Below are 22,286 nucleotides of genomic sequence, written 5' to 3'. Positions count from 1 at the left end.
TTTAAAATTGCGTCTTTATTTAGAAGAAATGTTGACACTGGCAAACAACAAGAAAATGGCTTGGGATGCACTAAAGTATTCAGGTAATTAATAATAGGCCTACTGACCATTGCATTTCGAGGCCAGTAGGCTTTTTAATTGTGAATATTCAGGGTGTATTTTTGTAGCTCTTTCATGCTTCATAGAGTCAAACAGAGACATTTGTCATTTCATAACTGCACTGCAGGAGGATGTGTGCCCCTAATATTCAGTCTTTTCTGGTGTGTATTGCAAACATTACATTGCAGGAGAAATGACACACCCATGAAGCTTCTTTGGTTGGTTAACATTCGTGCTTTCTGAAAAAGTCATCCAGCTAGTTTTTAAACGTTAGCAGTTTTTCTGCTTCAACTTCATATCTTGGAAGCTTACTTGAGATACTCACACCCTTTTATGTGAAGAATTGATTCATGGTATCCATCCACATAGAATGCATTTACCCTTTAATTCCATCAGTATCCTTCAGGGTTTCATTTGCTATTTAATTCTGCTGGATCACCTTTGTTGATGCTTTTTGGAAATGTAAACACCTGGATTAGGTACCCGTCCCAGTAGGACATGGCCCAAAGTGAAATTATCATCAAGCCTGGGAACTGGAAATAAAGGGCAGCCATTGACAATGTGTCACCTGTACGGTTTTATAACTTGGTTTTGTCTTGTGCTTTATTTATTGGGCTGCATTTGAATTCTGCATTTCAAAAGGACATGAAAATATGATCATCTGTTACTTTGGTCAGTGTTTTTAAAAAATGCTTTCATGGCACCATAGTGAAGACACACTATGTACCTCAAGATCTCATTTCTGAGCTCTGGGCAGATTGAGTACTTATTAACAAGTAGTTCATTTTTTTGTATGTCTTATTGTGTGTCTTATTGTGTTGTCGAGTGGAGCTCACCAAGTTCATGTTTGGACTATTCTGCTCTCGGACCACAAATTTAACACACACACAGACTCTATTCACTTAAGCACTTCTTGTGAGTGATGGCAGCACTGCTTGTCACTCCTTAGTATGCCACACATAAACTAACCAGCATCAATATGAACAACACACGGGTGTCCCCAGATATGTCCTGGACTTACATCTGACACGCTTTGGTCCCTGAGAATAATTAGTAGACACATGATAGCTGATACATTTTGGTTAGTGCCACTTACCAACCAACAATGCATAACTTCCATTCCATTCTCTCTATTAGGAATGCCTCCCTCAGCCTGCTCATCTTATGAGAACGAAAGTGGCAGTCTCCCCACATCTGCTGCCCTGTATCAACTTTATTACTGTATCACTCAAGATATGCAAGAAATGTAACAGCAAGGCGTTATTTATTAAAATTAGAATAATAGCAGCAGAAGAAATTATAATAGAATACAATTGGAAAAGTCTAGATGTGTACTCTTAAATTAAAATGCACCCTTCAAGAACCATGCCTCCTTTCTTTTGTACCATTGTCTTAATATTTATGCCATGGTTATTAAAAAGGGTGCGCCCCCTGCTGGACATTCTATGTGACACAGATTATTCAAGTGATGGACAGCTCTGCCTGAAAGCTTTGATCCTGGGTGCTTTACCTGTGCGATCTTCTGCTGTCTCCAGTTCTGTTTTCTGTTGGGTTGTAAACTTTCTAGTTATTCTAAACTAGGATTATACACTTAGATAAATACTGAAGAAAGTATGTATAGTGTGACCAGTGGGGGGCACTGCAGCCTCCCAAACCTCAGATACAATAATCCCCAGACACACTTTAAGCTCAAAAAAGACTTTTTATTGGGCCCGGCACCTTCTTCACACAAATAATTACAACAAAAACACACTAAGCACCTTCCTCCTCCAAGAGCGTACCCCACTGTCTCCCGACTTTGACTCCATCCAAATTAGGCATTGGGCTCTCTTTTAAAGTCAACCTGGGAACTGCGTCTGGTCTCCTCTCCAATTTTTCTTGAGCAGTTCTAGGTCGTGCAAAAACCAGGGCATTCCTCTCCTAGAAGCACCCTCTGGCGGTCCCCAAAGACCCCGACAGGGTTGTGTTTCCAGACTCTATTTCCCATGCAACCCTGCATTTAGCCCTGAGGAACACTGCCACCTTCTGTGTGGGGAAATGACCTGCTCCCAGTGATCACATTCTTTTGGCCCTTCCATTATGGCCTCCTGGCCGGGTATGAAACCTTCCATTATCCTGGCCAAGATGCCTGTCCTTGCTTCTGGGCCCCCCACAATAGATACAGATAACATACAATAGCAGCATTATTCTGTGTAGAGCACTCACAAAGAGTATATTTATAGGTCATTGCAGTCCATCTGAGCAAAAAACTTATAACCTAGGCAGAGTGCATCTTGATTTTTAATATAGTACCTGCAGTTTCAAAATGAAGATTTTTATCCCTCCAGGACAATGTGGCACAGTGGATAAAACAGTGCTGCAAGGATCCAGTGTCCTGGGTTTAAATTCCTGGTCTTTATATGTATGAAGTTTGCACGCTCCCCCTGAGCCTGTGTGAGTTCTTCTGTAGGTAATCTGGCTTCCTCTCACGTCCCACAAGTGTGCGTATTAAATGGTGACTGTAAACTTAACTGTGTGTGCTCTGCCTTTCATCTGATGCTGTTGTGGTGGGCTCTGTGATCTAAAGAAAATGTTATATTATGGTGGGTATTTTTACATAAAAAGGCCACTGAGTTAATTTAGAAATAAAAGCCCCATAAGAAAATGAGGTGTAAGTGTGTAGATAGAATGGCCAGGAGGTCAAGATCTGGCATAAGACAAGGAGGGTGAAATGACAGGTCATGAATATTGTTAAATACTTTTACTTATACATGTGTTTTATTATTAAATTGATTATTCTTTCCCTTAAAGACTCAAAGAGACTGATATAAAGCAAGACGACATGGACAAATTATGTAAAAGACTGGTGTATTATGATGGATTATCAGAACTTGAGTGAGTATAAAAGCCTTATATTTTTTGCATCAATTAGGTTGTTTTATAGGACACATTTAAAGTAGTACAGTTTTCTATAATTAGGATATTAAGTATTCACTAAAGAGGAAGTTGAAATGATCAGATATCAAACTGAAAAGTCTTATTGAAGTCCAGAAACAGAATGGTGCCTGCGGTATTTTTCTAACGTATATATTATGGCATGAGTTAAGCATTTTATTTTAAACCAAATCTTAGTATCGTTCTGAAAAGCCACAGTAGTATAACCCGCCAAGAGTTAATGGTCACACTTCAGAATAGGGCCTGGCCTACCCGGTCTCCTGCTGCAGTGTTACAAGTCGTTATCAAATGATGGTGTGGTGCCAAGATAATGTGATAATGATGAGTCAGAGTTGTCTTCAGTAGAAAATTTACATAATGGTATTAATTTTAAAGAATAAGTTCTGTATTTTTCAAATCAAAGTTATTTCTTCACAAATACTATTAGTTTTCCACAAGAAACTATGTTTAAAAAGTGAAACATATTTTGCAAATTTTGAAAAAATAACTCACCTACTCTTGCATTTTATAATGGAGCTAATGGGTATAGGCAGCCTAATGTGATGAAAAGCCTTAAAACTTACAGAATACGTCCACTTTGAAGCAGCAAAGGATTTGATTTATGAAGACATGCCTTCCATGTTTCTGAGGAATGCTTATGACAGCACAAGTAAACTGGAAATAATACATTTTATCAGAATCTTGGTGCTATTTTCTTGAGGTATGGATGTATTTCTCGCTTCTGTGCTTGTGGAGATCATCATGGGTGGAGCTGTGACAACCTGTGGTGTGCTGTGCACACTCGCAATAAAAAAACACTCAGAAAATGAAAAAGGCAGAGTGTGTGTGCCAATTATCGACTTTTTTAATGCACAGTGAGTTGTTCTTGCTGCAGATGTGGTAAAAAAAATGAACTCAACACAATGTTTTTGAGTGAAAACTCACTGACGCTTACCAATACCAGTTAGTCCATAAATGCATGAAGGGAATATGCAAACTCCATGTAGAATCTGGCACTGTAAGGCAAAAATAAAAGCTCTGCACCACCACTCTGTCTATGCTAAAACATCTGTACTAAACTTACTAAACTTTAAACTGATTGCATTGAGGTGAATTGGTGTGCTTAAGTGGCCCTAGTGTGTATGTGTGTGTGTGCTTGTGTGTGTTTGCCCTACGATCGACTGCCTGTATGTCCAGAGATTGTTTCTACCTTGAGCTCTATGATTCCTGGGATAGGCTCAAGCTGCCCTGTGACCCTGGGCCTTGGATAATTGGGTTAGAAAGATGGATAGATGGATGGATGGATGCCTATAACATCTGTACAATTCTTGTCACTTGATTACAGGCTATGCACCTGCTTAATGTTCTCCATGACCGCCTTTATAAATCCAGTGGCAGCAGGCAGAATCTTTTAAAATAATAAAATAGACTTCTGTATAGTGACATAATATAAGCAATCGTAAGTGTGACTTTTTCAGCTATTATTGTTTAGTTGTCTGCAGAACTGAGACAACAATTCACATTTGGGCATCAACATTCAGTGTGAATAATGGCGCTTGGCAATGAATTCCTGGGGTCAATCCACACCCCGGGGGTGGAATGGTGTCTTGGAGGAAGACATTCATCAAAGTGAAGTGCACAGCCAGTCAGTCTCCTTTTAAAAATGGCTGTATCTCACAACAACATAATTTTTGATTTTTGTCCTTCTTAAAATGGATATGCTCTCTTGTAATATATGTGATCCCAAGATGCAGATCAACAGTTGGTAACGTTTTTGGCTTGAAAAATGTATATATTTTGTAGGTTTAAAGGCTTTTTTCACATTGGGACCACAATATCTATTAGGTCCATTATAAAATGCAAGAGCAGGCTTCACTTTGGAATGCAGTTTCATGTGACAAATTAACATACTGTATACAGTATACTGAACTTAAAACACAAAATTGAAAAATCAGCTGCACGTAGTAACTTTAAAAGTCCATTTTTGTCTGCATTTACCACCAGGAAATGTGTGTGTTTTCAAACATTTTGGCTTTGTGTCCACTGAGCAACACTTCTCTTTACTCCTTGAGGATGTCAGCGTCATTTCTACGTTTCTGTCTGACTTGCCAACATGAATTTTGAGTGTTTTGATAGGCTTTGGCTGTGTTCTCACCTCCTGCTAGGCCATTTTCCTCTGCAAAAAGTTAACTGGGGATTCCCACCTCCCATTCTTATCTACCTCATCAATCTACCTGCTCATTGGAAACATCTTGCTTTTTTGATCAGCACCAGATGGTTAGGTTGTTAGGAAGATTTTACTTTATATTATTATTAATGATGTATTTTTTGAAGGGGTTTGGGAAAATGCTGAATCTAAATATGTACTTCTTTTTTATTTTCAGATCCATTGAAGAAATGTAGACATTTTGTAGAACTGTATTTTTTTTGTAGCATTTTTATTTTTTCTGCCTACCACTAAGGTCTTCAGTGGTGCCACAGGCTCCCAACTGCTTGTCCCCTTTGTCCCTTCATGCACCCTGCCCAGTTCCACCTCACCTGGGTCAGAGGCATCACATATGCCACATTATTGCCCTGGCTCTCTGCAAGCCGACCCAAGTCCAGGGTCTAACCCAGGGCACGGTGGCAGTGACACCTCCATGCCAATGGGCTTCAGCTGATGGAAGACACATCTGAGTGAAGTGCTTTTTTAAGTACTGTGTCCATATCCCCCTTACCTGCTGTTTATAGGCTGCTTTATAAGCCGGCTTCTCCAGCTATTCTCATCCCTTCAGACAGTCCACTGCCACCTGACGAGAATGTTTCTCTGTGGTCTGGACCCTCAACTCACTACACTATTTATCTGTTTATTTATTTATTTATAGATCTTCTGTTAAAAGCCAGATTCCACCCTGCGGACAAATAAAGTTCTGCCTAAGAGAAATCTCTGTGCGGTTGTTGTTGTGCTCTTTGCTAGTGTTGTTAGACCCTTTTTGGCTTCAACTTTAATGTGTTAATTTTTAGACTATTTCAGATAGGATGGGTTCTCAGTTATCGTTTTACTTGTATTTTTAATCTCCTGCTCACCTTCATTATTCAAAATTTGCTTCCTTTTTAAAGCAAACATAACAGCCATCTTAAATAGATGGGATGACTGGGAAAAGGTTTTGTTATTAGGAACAAAATGGTCACTCCACTCCCCTCCCCAATGAAAAGCAAGCATCAAAATGACGGTGATTGCTACACAGAATGGTGGTGTAATAATACTACTGTTGAAATTATAAAAATTATAAACATCAAGAAAAACAAGGCTAAAAAATCCAAAAGTGAATCACACTGAATGTAGGAAGTCAAAGCTAATCACAGAAGAGAAGCTGGCCATTAAATTGCGAATAACAGCTCAGAAGTGCAGCAGTACCTGGAGCAGTACCTAAAAGGAACTCTGGGAGGTGAATCCTAGTATTACCCAAAGGCATTCCTGATCCCATAAATGATTCCCAGAATGGCCCTGAAAACAGCCCTGTGGCTGAGGCTTAAATTGCAGTTTCTGCCAAATGGTCAGTTGAATGGAAAGTAAAATGGAGAGTAGTGGAGTCCTGGGAGGACAGAGAGATGTAATGAAAGAAGTGTTTGGTGCGCAATATTTTGTGAGCAAGTGGATCAGCTACCATACAGGGTAGATAAGGGTGGAAGACCCCTCAAGATATGTCCAGAGAGGACAGTTTTTTGTTTTGCTTATTTTATGTTTACATTTGTGTTCTTCCTTTATCCATTCCCCTCTTACAGTAAAAGTTTACAAGTCTTCCACCTCTTTGGTGCTATTCTGGTTAAGGAGCACTCCCTATCATTTCCATCTGTTATTGACTTTAAAAGATATAAATTCCAAAACCTCTAAAATGAATGTCAACATACTTACCCTGAATAAACCTACAGAAAGTTGTGAACTTTTATAGTGTTTTCTCACTAGCTATCCCAAAGTCCTATCATGTCATTTCTGGTACATGCGCATATTCTATACCTATGAGGTTGATGTTTTGTGGAACTCTTTCCCTAATCATTGTCACTTTGTTAAGCTCCATCAGCCAAAATCTTGACTGAAAAGCCACTTCTTCTCTTGTTTGTGAGCTGCTTTGGCTATATTTTGCTTTTCTAAGTCGGACTCTCTGTAACATCTGTAGTACTAACAGTTACTTTGCTGTGCCATCTATACGTTTTCTTTGTCAGTTTACAGTACACTGAAAGACATACCATTCATTGTTTTACATTCTGATCTGAGGCAACAAAGGGATTAACTATTTCCCTTCCATTTATAATAATAATAATAATTATTATTTGCATTTATATAGCGCTTTTCTCACTACTCAAAGCGCTGAGCAATTGCAGGTTAAGGTCCTTGCTCAAGGGCCCAACAGAGCAAAGTCCCTATTGGCATTTACGGGATTTATATTGCATTCACATTGTCTGAGATTTTATTTTGGATTGTATTATTTTGTGTTATATTCTTGTGTGTTTGTTAACAGCCAAAGATACAGTTTGATAGTGAAAAGTCCAAAATAAAATAAAATAAAGGGTTTCAGCATTTGTGGGGGGGTGTGGCAGTTAGAGGTCCTGAAAGTAATGTGTTCCGTAAGTGTCTTTAATGCAAAGTACTATTTAAAATAAATGTTATGGAATGATATCAATATGTAAGGGTTTTTCTTCACAGTTTTTCTGACAGCACATTAAGTGATGAATCTGTTGGCAGACTCCTCAACTGCTTATCCCGCCTTTCATCACTAAATCTACTAAAGTAAGATTATTTTTTTATTGTAATCTGTATCGTAGCTTGAAATTATTTTCACATTCTATGTACAGTAACATATTATTATTCCTGCATGATGACGTAGTTTGGCAGTGCTGAATGTCAGTTCTAAGGACTTTTTAGTCCAATTGTGTTTCATGTGTTCATGTAGGTTTTTTAGCATCTTCCCACTTCCAAAAGACTTGCAGCTTAGATTAAGTGGAATTTGTAAGACATCACTGAATATGTGACTATGGTGTACTTATGAGTGTGCTCTGTTATTTTCTGCCATGTGCCCCATGCCTCCAGTATAGGATTTGGATTCCCATGACTATGTAAAAAGTGTCCTCTTAATGTAAATGGCAGGATAAATCTTTATGCAGTACCTACAGTAGCATGTTTCAGTTTCCGTCTAACCTCAGATTTTGAGTATTAAAAAGAGATGAAGTAGGAACTTTGAGGTTTCGCCACAGGTGGCTGGGCTTTCCCTTAGAGACAGGGTGAGAAGCACTGACATCCGGGAGAGGATCAGAGTAGAGCCATTGAACCGCCGCATCAAAAAGAGTCAGTTGAGGTGGTTCAAGTACCTGATGCCTCCCAGATGCCTCCCTGTGGAGGTTTTATGGACATGACCAGCTGGGAATGCATTGGAATCCTACAGTATGAGCCGGCAAGTGTGGCTGGGGAAAGGGACATATGAGCCTCATGGCTAAGACTGTTGCCCCCATGACCCAGAAAGTGGAAAATGAATGAATGAAATAGGAACACAAAATATTACAGTTCTTTTTTTAAATGACAACTTTTTCATATTTTATCATTTGAATCATCATTTTAAATGTGCATTTTTAAATCTCTGATGTAAATATGAAAAGGCTTTATGAACCCAAGACCTGTAGGATTCCTCATAAGTTAGTTTCATCATGACAGCATAAATCAGTGTTAATAATAGATTAACACAACATAGTTAACAACAAAATTATAAATTTTAAATATATAATAGATACAAATATATAAAACAATATATAAAATAGGGTGGCACAGTGGCTAGAACTGCTACCTTACAGCTTCAGTGTACTGGGTTTAAATCTGAATCAGTGGAGTTTGCACACAAAGTAACCAAAAATGTAATTTTTAAGTTTAATTAAGGTGGAAATATCAAGAAGCCCCATCTCTGAATATAAAAAAGCATTAAATTGCAGTACACAATAAAGACAAATTACATTATTGTTCGGTTTTCTACACAGTTAAGCTATTTTAAGCTCTAGTTAACAGGAATAGGATGATGTCTCTTGCCATGAGTTAATTCAGCTTCTCCAGGCAGAAGTGACCTGCCCTGTCTTTTGTTTTATCTGATCTTTGGACAACATGACAAGCTGTGATTCCTGAAGTTATGGAAATTTTAGAGAATGTGGTGTCACCCCCTCCAATTCTAGTGACCTTTTTCACTGGTCCCTGCCTCTATTGATTGCTGGTCCTCTGCTAAAGAAAAATGCATCCAGAATTCCTCATTGTTCCCCTTAAGGTTCTCCCTGCATTCTCGTTCTCAGTCTCATAAGCAGGCAAAGCAAACTGTGACATTAGATTAGCTAGTGCTTCCAGGATTGGTTTCCATCTTGCATACAGTTAGGATAGGCACCAGACACCCATTACTCGGAACCAGATAAGGGGTAAAAAGTAAATGTATGATCTGCATATACATATATATATATACAGTATATAGTGGAATACTGGGGGGCATACAGCTCCCCAAACTTGGACACAGATAGGCACAGATGCACAAGTCCAAAGCAAAATATGTTTATTTCTCAGGAGAGCGCTTTTCCTTTGCTCTCCTTTCTCAATACAGTACAGCAAGCACAAAGTACACAATGCTTAGTCCTCTTCTTCCTTCTGTCTTTCTCTACTGCCTCCATTCCTCTCACAGCAAGCTTCGTCCACCTCCTCCCAACTCTGGCTCCCTGGATGGAGTGAGGCGGCTCCTTTTATTCAGCACCACGGAGTGCTCCAGGTGGTTCATCAGGATTACCTGGAATCACTCCCAGGTATGGTGGAAATCCATTGAATGGCTCTGCAGCTCCCCCTGGTGGCCCCCGGGGAACCAAAAGGGCAGTACCAAACTAAGAAGGCCTGGCGAGCCCTGCTTGAATCTGTGGTACTAGAGCTGCCCAGGAGGGCTGCCCTCTAGCGTCCCAGGGGAGGAAGTGTAAAGTTCAAGGCTGCCCATCACAATATATACATAAAAAGTCTTTTATATATAGTAGTATGTTTGTGTGGATATTTCATTTGTTGATAATTCTATTATTTATTTCTCATTTCTTATTTAAATTTCTAGCATAAGTAACTGTGGCATTTCACCAGAAGGAGCTCTACTGCTGCTAAAGTCAATAATATGCTGGAACAGAGTAACGGCCATTGAGCTCAGGTAAGCAGCTGCCTTCATGGATATCACATTTGCTGTTTTAGATACATAGACGCATATATCTAAAGTTTAAACAATAATAGGAACTTAAGGGAGTGAAATGTAATCCTACAGCCATTGAGGAAGTAAGTTCACTGTGTATGTAAACTATTAACTTTGCTGTCCTTTACAAATTGATTTTATATGTTTGTTACATGATGGGGATCACAGCCTTTGCATTTGATGTAGACACCTCTAGCCCTGTCCATCCATCTTGTGCTTCTCTCCTTTTCGGACACTCCACTTATCTCACTTGGGCACACTTTTTGTTGTTTTTGTTTATTCATCTTCAGACAGTTTTCATCCATTTTCTTCCCACTTTCAATCCATCAACACCCTTTGTCCATTACTCTTGCACTTGTTTCTACTTCACAACTAACGCAACCTTTTCTAATTTCCCTAAACTTCTTTCTTCTCCTCCCAATCCCTCACATGCCCCACATAATATTCCACATCTTACCAATGATGGCCACTCACCTAAGCTGATGAGGAAATGCAAATTTTGAGTAAGCCAACAGCTATGAGCAGGATGTGATCTCCTGTTTCTGTGCTTTTCTAATGTGCAATGCAAACAACCACGTTGGTCAGTTTGAGCAATCTTTACTTAAATTTTCTGACTAGACTATGCCAGTTTTTTAATAACTTAAGAAAAACTTCTGGAAGATGGTGTAAAGCAACTGAAAACATTACAAAAACTAATGGCTTACCAAAACATAAATTACCAACACTTGCAAAGAAGGAAGAAGCCGCAAAAAGGGTTAAGAGCCATAACAGCAATGGAACAGAATTAACATTGTGACATCAGCAACAATACTAGAAATAAAACAAAATACAGAAAGCAGCAGGAAAATGTTAGCAAAAAGATAAGAAACCAAACTTTAAACATTATAACTGAGAAGCGTTACTGATTGAGTCAGGCATTTCCTTAATGATCAAATGAACTGACAATATTACAATTTTGCAGACCTGCCTTTATAGTAGGAGTAAAATAGCCAGAAAGACCACTGGACAGCACGTACTGACAATTTGTCCACACCTATTGCTTCTTGTGACCACCTCCCTTGGAGCAAAATAAAATTGCCAGCTAAACAATGCATTATAGAAAAATAAAGAAAATAAATGAGAAAAACCTGAAACCCTGAATTGAAACAGCTGTAAAGCCAGACAGTGAAAAGTTGAAACATAATTAAAAGAAGAAGAACACAGTGCAGAAACAATCAGAGTAAGCTTAGCAAAGCAAAACACCGGCAATGAACAGGGGACACTAGAATTATCAGTGAACTGCAGAAAATTAGGAAGTTAAGCACAAAAAAGGCCAAGAACAAACACAAATAAAAAGTAGCAACTTGATTCAATTAATATTCAGTGGGTATATGCATGCACACCTACTGTATGTGTGGAGAATACAATGCCAAAGAGGTTAATTGCCTGTTATACCTGCATTTTTATTACTCTTTAATTTAATATTGTTTTTGTATCAGTATGCTGCTGCTGGAGTATGTGAATTTCCCCTTGGGATTAATAAAGTATCTATCTATCTATCTATCTATCTATCTATCTATCTATCTATCTATCTATCTATCTATCTATCTATCTATCTATCTATCTATCTATCTATCTATCTATCTATCTATCTATCTATCTATCTATCTAATTAGTACAGAGATAGAAGAGCAATTATTTACATGTCTGTTTAACGTTGGAAGGAAATATAGAGACAAATAGGTGGGAAATGGAGCAATTGCCTTTCTCTTAAAACAATGCTGAAGCCATTAGTGAAGAAGCTCACATTAGGGATTGGCTTCAGTTTGGCTGATTGGGTGTCACATTAAAGCCAATTCTGTAATTCAGCAGTCTCCAACCTTTTTTGCACCATGGACCAGTTTCATGCAAGCCAATTTTCCACAGACAGTCCATCGCACGCATAATAAAGTATAATAAAGTGGCTTGTCTTTTAATGCAGGGTGCTTGGTCTCTATGTGATGAAGCAGTTTTGATGGCTTCATGGCCTCATTGGACAGCCGGTCACCACATATTATACAGAGCAGTCTTGGAGCATGTAAATAACCTGTTACAATAAACCCATAATTTTGAACTCTTGGTTATTTTCATTTAAATGTAGCTTTCATTTTGTTGCCAGCCTTAGGGTCTTCTTCTGTCTCATCATTGGGTCTTTCCTCGTTTTCAAAGAAGATCTCCAGAGATGTTTTTTTTTACTCAATTTAGGTAGGATTAACTTGTGGGCTTCATTTATTGGGCATCAAAACTGTGACAGAGACAAGTATGGGAAAGAGGCACAGATGCAAGTGAATTATTGAATGATGATTGGTCACAGTTATTGAAAGTTATCAACAGTTAATTGTACACCACAAAGAAATCAATCTGCACACTACAGTAGCTGTCAAGGAAGATAAGCGACAGAGCATAGTCACTGTTCTACAGAGATGATCTGGTCATTTTTCAAAATAAAACACCCTGCAGACTCCAATAGTCAATAATATGGAAATAAAATAAAAATAAAACGTTTTTTATTCTTCATGTGTGGCCTGGTACCAAATGATCCGTGGCCTGATGGTTGAGGACTGCTGCCATAGTTCATGGATCTATAGTGTGAAAATAGAAATATTTAACTTCATGATCTCAACATTTAACATTGTGTCTGGCACAAGCACTGCACTGTAACCTCATCCTAAGTGCATCACTCCTGCTGTGAAGTATGGCGAGGAAAGACAACATGAGTTCAGCAAAGTGCGGAGAAATTCTAGTTAGAACTTTAAAGAAACATGAGACCTATGAAAATAAAAATCTTCTCTGTAAATCAGGCAAAATATTAATTTGATTCCACTAGAATAAAAGAAAAATTACAAGCTCTATAATGGCCCTTTAAAACCCAGTACTTTGTTCAGTGTACAGCATGTATATGAAGAAAAAACTGAAAGTTGCTGATGGACAGAAGTCACCCAGATTTGTCCTGAAAGAGTCCTGCTTGGAATTTCTGCTAAAGATGCATCTCTGAAAAATATTATCCAATTGATTTTACGCTATTAATTTTAAATTCATTTAAATCGATTTATATATTTTTGTACAGTTTGTACAGTTGTTTGCATCAATGAATGATGAACAATCTTACTTCAACACATTAGGATTTCATAGAGCAACACAGTAAAACCTGAAAAAGTGTAAGGGAGTGCATGAATTATGTACATTAATGCAGGTATATTAACTCCACACTCTCTCGAAATAACCAAAGTTAAACATGTGAAATTTTATTATTATCAATGCGAATCAATCAGTCACCTAATTTTAAACAATTAGGTCATTTTTTTAAATTCTACTTTTACCCAGGCTAAACAGTCATGCATGTAAGCCCCAAATACTTTTGAATAATGATTAACTCTTCCGAACTTCAGTTCTTAACATGTACATTCTTTCATTTTACAAGAGTTTATAGGTACTATATAATGAGTTCAATGTTTTATTTTCTTCGGCAATATGCAGAGCCATGGTAATGTCATTCCAGCTAAATCCCCCTTTTAGAAATGTGAAACATGAAATATGAAAGTTGGTGGCTGATATCCTGGTAGGTCTTCTCCTGTGTATGCATGCAGTGTAGGGTTGCACATAGTACCGAAATATACACATTTTAAAATGTCACTGTACCAGCATTTTGGGATCTTCAGCTTAACCGGAACTTCACGGGGACAAACCCCCAAGCCCTAACCCCCCATCAACACTCCCGCCCCCCACGTTACTGCTTTGACAAGAATGGGACTTCTTTAACAGCAAGAGGAAAGCGGTGAGTAATCTGCCACAAGAGCATGGCACACCAGTGTGGTGTGCAATTGTGCAGCACAATGGGGAAGGTGGAGTAATGGGGGAGGGGGGGGGCGTTTGTTGTTGTCTGTTATTTGCTTCAGAACTGTTTTCATACTGGTACTGAGGTCCGAAAACTGGTATCGATACTAAAGTAAACATTTTAGTACCAATGCAACACTGGTACAGTATGTAATTTCATGTGTGGGTAGCTGTTACAATAATTATTATTATGATGATGATGATGGTATTACTAATAAAAAATACAGCTCTGATTAGGATATATAACAAAGCACTTTGGTAGATAACTGGAGTATAAAATGAAATCGAACATTTCAGTCATCAGTTGCAAATTAAACTTCAGGTTATGTTTATATATTATGTTTTGCCGTATATTCATCATTTAACAGACACAATTACTACTTATTCATATATAAATTGTATTTTTTATTATTTTCTAGAAGTGGCACTAACGTTTTGTATTTCTTTGTATAATTGCTGTAGGCCCAGAGGTAAAGCCTTCATAAAATTTGTCAAAATGGAAGCTGCACATACAACATGCAAGTGAGTATCATGCGAAGCACTTTGCCTTATGAGTCTCGGTTACAATTAATACTTTTATAAAGAATCTGAAAATTATCTGGCAATAACAAGGATGCATTTAGCTTTACACTATGTTTGTGTAGTTGACACTTTTATCCAAAGCATCTTGAAAGTCACAATGCTACACTGTTGCTTCTATAGTTAGAAGACCACCAGGCTTCAGGGTTGCATAGTGGGTAAATGTTGGGGACTTAAGTGAGAGTCTAGCAGTTTGCAATCCAGTCCTTTAGCCATCAAGATTCTATATTTTCTGCCCTACCAAAAAATAAATTAGTTAAAAAGTTACATGCTACATTGACCAGAGCCATGCTATTTATCACAATAGCATTTAATTATTATTGAAACATTTCAGCTCAAGTAAGCTGCATGATCCAGAGGGTAAATGACTTGTGCTGAAGGAACAGGCGGTTTAAAATGATATATTCAGCAATTGTAAATTAGGTGTTATCCCTAATAACATGTGCCATTATACAATCTTCTTATATAACATGCTACCATGGCTGTCCGTTTGTCTGTGCAGGATTTTAAATTACCTGTAGCTCGCAAACCGTTTGACCTGAAATTTAGTACACATATACTATGTGACATCTACTATCCACTTTTGGGGTGATGATTGACCTCCAAGGATATTCCTCTTTTTATTTTTATTTTATTTAATTGTAGAATCAACTCTCGGCAGCGGCCAGCAGGGCGGCCATGTGGCACATGCGTATGGGTGCCGTTCTCATCCCTACCACCTTCGCCGTCACTTCCCCTACCTCTTCATATTTTAAATAATTTTTGAGGTAGATTGAAGACTTAAGTGCCAGCTTAAGTGAAAAATGAAAGAAAATGTACTAAGTAATTGCAATACAAACACTGACTTAATCAGTTTTAACGCGAAAAGATGCCAACGAAGGAAGAGAAGAAGTGGGCTGCTAGGGAGGAGAAAAGACGAGCTGCTCAGGAAGCAGCAAGAGCATCAACCTCTGAGCAAACGAATGCTAAATGTACAGAGAAAGAGGATGAAAACTATGTCAAGTGCATTCACTGCACGTTATCGTACAGTGCACCATTACTGGTTTCTACATAATATCCAACTGTGGAACACACACACTGTAGTGCAAAGAAAGTAACTCAAGATGACAGAAGAATTTTTGACTTGGGCCATCAGAGTTATGCTGTTTTTATCCAGAAATATCATCCCGCAAAAATGCAGCATAGAAAATAAGAGAACAGAATAAATGCAATATGAAATGCTGAACTATGAATAAGTGTCTATAGAGTATTTGAAAAGAATAGGATAATGACAAAGCACAGGCTGGTAAAAAGATCAGAGAAATTTCATTTTATGTAGCTGAGGATTCTGAGAACAGTGATGTATGGAGTTTGTGTCAGATACAGTATGTAGTCTGCTGGGTTTGGACTCTGCAAATGCAATTCTCATTCATAGATACTCAGACTTGCTATTGTTTTTTTTAATTTATTCTTTTTTAGGTTTAATGAATACACTCTTGATAAGAAAATGATAGAAAAGCTGTCATGGATACTCAAGCAATCTCTGTGCCTCACTTATCTGGAGTAAGTTTGATACCACATTCTCATTCAGAAAAGCCCTGCGATTCTGACATAAGCATGTTAAAGATGTTGGTGGTGCCATGCTTAGTGCTGCTGTCTCAAGGATTCCATTTTCCAGCCTTGAATTCGGTTCTTGTCTGTTCTAATTCTAATGTGAGTGTGACTAAGTATGTGAGTGTACTCAGTGATGGTTTGTTGCCCCTTTAGAGGTTGATTTCTGCCTTGCATCTGATGCTACTAGGATACATTCTGCCCCTCCCCAGGACCCCCCATGTCAACCTTGACTCTGAACTGGATTGATCGGTGTCTGTTATTGTAAATAGAAATGATTCAAGCATGCAATACAGAAGGGGTCTTTAGCTGGCATTCATAATGATAAAATAAGAAATAAAAGAATGCTTTACTTACACATGTTACAGTTGTCCAAGCACAAAGACAATCTCCTGCCTTGCACCCAGAATGGATGGGATAGGATCTGGGACCATGTGGCCATGAATTGGACTAAGCCAGACTGAGAATGTAATGCAATGTTATATTGCTTATATGTTGTTGTCCTTTTATATTTAGCACTTTACCATTGACTGCTGTCATAGGCACAGCAAAAGAGCCACAAAAAGGTTTAGGGCAGCCGCCCGTATATTATTCCTGGCTGCAAAATGGATATTATCAATGTACAGATGTGTACAAACTGGAGTCTACAACGGAACTGATTTGATAGCATAAAGATGGCAGCTTTAAGGGAGAGCAGAGGAAGTGACATCATCAGTAGGGCCAGAACCGGAAGTGGTGTCATTGAGCCTGAAACCGGAAGTGACATCTTCAGGATCAGGCGGAATTTCCCATAATTGGTCTGCAGAGAAGTGAGAGAAAGAGTTAGTGCACTCCGCCACCCCCTGGTCTGGCATGGAATTACTCTCATTCAGGCCCTTTAGCTGCCTCCCATTCCCATGTGTGTGACACAGCGATTTTATCAGGTCACCTTATCTTTTCATACAGTGCATTTCATGGTGACAATTAATTTTCTTCAGCTTTCTATATACACAATGTGTACTTTCAACCTGTTTTTCTAATTTTTGTTTTATTTTGGCACTGATTAAAACTGTCAAGGTGTTTAAGAAACCCCAAAAAAGTTAAGCAAAGGCAGAAAATTGGCAAATAAAAGCACAGAACTTGAAAATACAATAAATATGACAAACAAGAGGAGACCATTCAGTCCATCATACTGTTTTGTTCAGTTACATTATTTCATTCAGATGCATCTTAAATGTTGTAAAAGATTCCAGCTTCAACTACATGTCTCTATAGTTTGTTCCAGATTCAACCAACTATTTGAGTAAAGAGGTGCTTCCTGGCTTCAGTCTTAAGTTTCCCTTAATTTCTCCAGGTGTCCCTTGAGTATGTGATAAACACTTTAGTTGAAAGAATTTGGCTAGATCTATAAAAATTTTGAAGACCTGGATTATGCCCCTATGCAGTGTTCTCTGCTCGAGACTAAACATGTTTAAATCTCTGAGGCTCTCAGAGTAGGACATCTCCTTCAGTCCGGGATGCACTTGGCTGATCTCCTGTGCACAACTTCAAGTGCTGCTATGTCTTTCATGGTCTTTCGTGGTGACCAGAACTGCATACAATACACCAGACGTTTTCTCTTTAGTGCATGGTATACAGCAGTCAAAGCTTAACGTCCCTCAATTTATATTCAACAGTATTTATGATATAACCTAAAATTTTATTTGTCTCCAAAGACCTAAGGCAGAAGGTGACATGGCTCTACCTAATTTTCAGTTTTATTACTGGGTGGCATATATACAAGCTATAAAAACCTGGACATTGACACAAATAGATAAACACACACTAGCTTGGTCCGCAATAGAAATAAAATCCTGCAGTACTTCTTTATAGTCCCTGCTTTGTGCCCCAGTAAATATAAGTTATCGTCAATATACTAACAACCCAATTGTTCTTCATTTACTCAGACTATGGAACCAATGTAGGAAGTACTTCAAGATAGAGATTTTATCTGTGACACCTCTGCATGATAACCACCTTTTTCCAACCTCTCAAACATAACACAGTTTTTAATGTTTGAAAAATATATGGGATTAAATCACTTAGAGATCTGTACATAGATAACATCTTTGCATCATGCGAACAATTACTCTCCAAAATTAACTTTCCAGCAACACATTTCTTTCACTACCTTCAAATTAGAAACTTTGCTAAACAAAATCTGGCAGATTTTCTTCACCTCCCATGTACTTCTATTCTGGAAGAAATATCAATCAGTCTTGAGGACTCATACAACATTCCTGTAATAAATAAAAACATTTTAAAGTCCATTCCTTTCAAAGATCCCAGAGTACAGTGGGAAAAGGATCTCTTACTCAACATTTCAGAAAAGGAATAGAAGGCAGCCATGCACAGAATTCAGTGTAGCTCTTTATGCTCAAAGCATTCAATCATTCAACTTAAAATCATCTGTCAAGCACATTTGTCACATTTAAAACTGTCCAAAATGTTCCAGGGCAAGCTCCAACCTGCAAATGTTGCAATCGAGCTCCAGCCTCACTGGGTCACATGTTTTGGGCCTGCACCAAATTAACATCATTTTGGACCAAAATTTTTAAATGCCTTTCAGACAGCCTTGGTGTCAGAATCCCTCCTAACCCATTAACAGCTGTGTTTGGTGTACTCCCAGATGGGCTTATAGTGGGGAAGGACAAACAAACTGGACTTGCCTTTACTTCACTATTGGCACGTAGACTTATCTTGCTCAACTGGAAGAATCCTAACTCACCTATTTTAAGTCAATAGGTAACTGATGTTATATACTATGTGAAATTGGAAAAAATCAAATTTTTAGAGGATCTGTTCAAAACATTTTTAAAACCTAGCAGGATCTAATCGATAACATTTTAGAATAAGCTTTTATATTGGGGAAATTAACTCTCTCCCCCTTTTTTCTACTCTTAAAGTTTTACTCTGGCTGTTGGCCTTGCACTCTTCCTCATGGGTGGGGACTAATTTGAATTTAGTTTTGTCAAGTTTGACTTGCTTGAATGGAATGTTACTTGAATTTAATAAATTCAATAAAATGTAAAAAAAAAAAAAATTTGCCTTTTTAATCGCTTCTGTACATTGCTTAGACGATTACAATGTTGTGTCAATGTAAACTAATATTTTTCAGAGCTTCCTTTCTGTAGGATGTTGTCTCCCATCTTGTATTTATAATTAATGTTCCTTTTGCCCAAGTGTACCACTTTACATTTTTTATGATAGACTATTTTCTGAGTGTTTGCCCACTTCTGAAGATTGTCCAAGTCCTTTTCAATTAGTTTTGCTGCCTCCTCAGTATCTGCTATACCTCCAATTTTAGTATCACATATGAATTTCACATCAGATTCTTTGTTATTAATATAAATTAGAAAGGGCAGCAGTCCAAGGACAGATCACTAAAGGACTCTTTGTCTCCTGCTGTTTAACCAAGTTAAGATCTACTTTTGTGGGCTACCTCTGATGCCAACAGCTTCTGGTTTCAGAATCAATCTTTGGCATAGGACTACTATCAAAGGCTTTTTGAAAATCTAAGTAAATTATGTTGTATACTTTGCTTTTGTCAACCTTTTCAGTAACCTGCTCAAGCAAAATCTAATAGACTGGTTTGGTAGGATCTTCCTCTTATAAATCCATGCTGGCTGTGATGTAGTATGCTGTCCATTTCCATATTCATTTTGGTGACAGACTATTAAGGCAATCCATTACAGGTGGAGCAGCGAGAGTTCAGTTTTGAAAGCTTGTGCCAGGAGTGTTATGTCCGATCCTATGGGCTGCGTTTCAGTCTGTCGATTGTTCAACACTCCATCCATTTACTGAATACATTTAATGAAAGTTTAGGATTACAAAACCTGCCAAATTGGGCACAGACAGGAATAATGGACATTACAGTTTATCAATCATGATATGACTGACTTGACCCAAATGAAACGGTGCAGCAAAATATTTATTTTTTATCTAAATAAAAAACATTAGTCACAGATATCTATACTGATTTTCCAGAAGTTACAGTTCTTAAAAAAACACGTACACACATTTGGATCTAAGATATATAGTACACACATAAAAAAAACTTTGTGTTTTCTATTGTCTGAAAAAAAATGACGATCACTTAGTCAATTCCTCATTCTTCACAAAATGAAGTGTTTTAATTTCCTAAATTCTGTGGCTTTTCCTTTCAGTTTATCCAGCAATTTTCTAAAAGATGAAGGTGTTGCTTGTTTCCTGCAATTCCTTCCTGGACTTCGAGTAATGAATGAAATCAGGTAATCAACTACTTTTAATCTAATGTAATGATTATGAAATGTTCTTGCTTTAACTGTGCCTTTTTTGCTACTGGCTATTTGAGTACCTGTCTCTGGTAATACTTTAGTACAGTGATTTTTATTCTGTGCTAATTTGTGTATAATTATTGCACCACATAAAACTTTACAAAGTATCCCAAAAAGGTGCTTTATTATGTACAGTGAATATAATATTCAGCCTCACACATCACAGCACTTTCATGAAGTTGGTTTGAATCTTGTGTCTCATCTTTGTTGGTAAGGAGTTTGCGTGCTCTCCCCATGTCCTCCTACATCTCCAAAGAAGTGACAATTCCAAATTGATCCTGCGTGAGTGTGGCTGTGTGAATGAGCGAGACTTGTGATGGACTGGCACCCAGTGCAGGGTTAGTTCTTGACATGTACCTGATGCTGCTAGGATAGGCACCAGAACCCCACAACTTTGAACTGGAATGAGTGGGTTTTACAATATTATGTTATGTTCCAGACGTGATTTAATAATATTTTACACTGAGTGACAACTTTATTAGGTCCATTTGTTTTTCCCATGTACAGTAACTATAAAATGCATTCATTTTGTTGGATGTTTTCCTATTTTGTTGTTATACAACATTGAATCACAATAATTTTAATTGGACTTTTTGACTCTGATCAACAAATAAAGACTCTTTAATGTCAAAGTGAAAAAATATCTCTGCAAAGTGATCTAAATGATTTACAAATATAAAACACAAATAGTTGATCACATACGTGTTCACCCCCTTTAATATGGGGTCACATCATTAAAATGAAAAAGTCAAATAATTAGTTCAATGGTGATCACCCGTCTGTAGTTTAACTAATTGTAGTATAAATGCTGCTATATGTGGAAGCTCCATCTTGTGGTGAGTCAATAAAGAGGACTAATCTACACAATGAAGGCAAAGGAACATTTCAAGCAGTTCCCTGAAAAGAGAATTGAAAAGCACAACTCAGAGGATAATAACAGGAAAATATCCAAGTGAATACCCCTTGGAGTCCAGATAAATTCGTCATTAAGAAATTCAAGAGTATGGCACTGCTGTTAATTTACCTAAAGAGCAGGTCGTCCTCAAAAACTGAGTGTGCAAGTAAAAAAGAGAGAGAGAGACCACCAAGAGACCTCTGAAAACTCCAAAGGAGTGAAATCGAAGAGACTGTGTGTGTTGCCAGGGTGCTTCACCAGTCACAGCTCTATGGGAGGGCGTCAATGAGAAAGCCAATATTGAAAAAAACACACATGGCATCTCGACTAGAGTTTGTCAGAAGGCACAGAGGATGCTGAAGTCAACTACAAGCAGGTTCTATGTTCTGATGATACCAAAATTGAGCTTTTTGGGCATCAGATTAAATGCCATATTTGGCATAAGACCAACACTACACCTTATGAAAACACACCACCCCAACTGTAAAGCTTGGTGTTGCCAGCATCATGGTGTAGGGATGGTTCTTTGCAGGAGGTCATGGAAAGTTTGTGAGGGCAAAATGAAAGCAAAATCTTGCTGGAAAACCTGATGCTGTCTGCAAGACACCTGCGCCTCAGGAGAAAATTTGTTTTCTAGCAAGACAACAACCAAAGCTACACAGGGATGGCTGGAAAACAACAATCTCATGTTCTAGAATGGCCAAGTCAGAGTCCAGATGTCAATACAATTAAAAATGGACTTGAAAAATGCTGTCCACTCAGGATTCCCATGTGGCCTGACAGAGCTTGAACAGTTTTGAAAAG

General features: G+C 38.0%; 1 protein-coding gene across 3 annotated transcripts in view; it reads left to right on the top strand.

Moving 5' to 3' along the window:
* Nucleotides 1–22,286, top strand: part of nlrc5 (NLR family, CARD domain containing 5) — a 154,514-nt gene that overhangs the window by 63,117 nt on the left and 69,111 nt on the right. For all 3 annotated transcript variants that reach the window (XM_051931673.1, XM_051931674.1, XM_051931672.1), the window contains exons 21-27: nt 24–83; nt 2,890–2,973; nt 7,697–7,780; nt 10,104–10,193; nt 14,547–14,606; nt 16,122–16,205; nt 20,438–20,521. In XM_051931673.1, the coding sequence (XP_051787633.1) occupies nt 24–83; nt 2,890–2,973; nt 7,697–7,780; nt 10,104–10,193; nt 14,547–14,606; nt 16,122–16,205; nt 20,438–20,521 (546 nt within the window). The remainder of the gene's footprint in view (nt 1–23; nt 84–2,889; nt 2,974–7,696; nt 7,781–10,103; nt 10,194–14,546; nt 14,607–16,121; nt 16,206–20,437; nt 20,522–22,286) is intronic.

The sequence above is a fragment of the Erpetoichthys calabaricus genome, chromosome 9, assembly GCF_900747795.2.
Source record: "Erpetoichthys calabaricus chromosome 9, fErpCal1.3, whole genome shotgun sequence".
Taxonomy (NCBI): domain Eukaryota; kingdom Metazoa; phylum Chordata; class Cladistia; order Polypteriformes; family Polypteridae; genus Erpetoichthys; species Erpetoichthys calabaricus.
The sequence above is the reverse complement of the archived record's forward strand: the minus strand, read 5'-3'. Positions and strand labels throughout refer to the sequence as shown.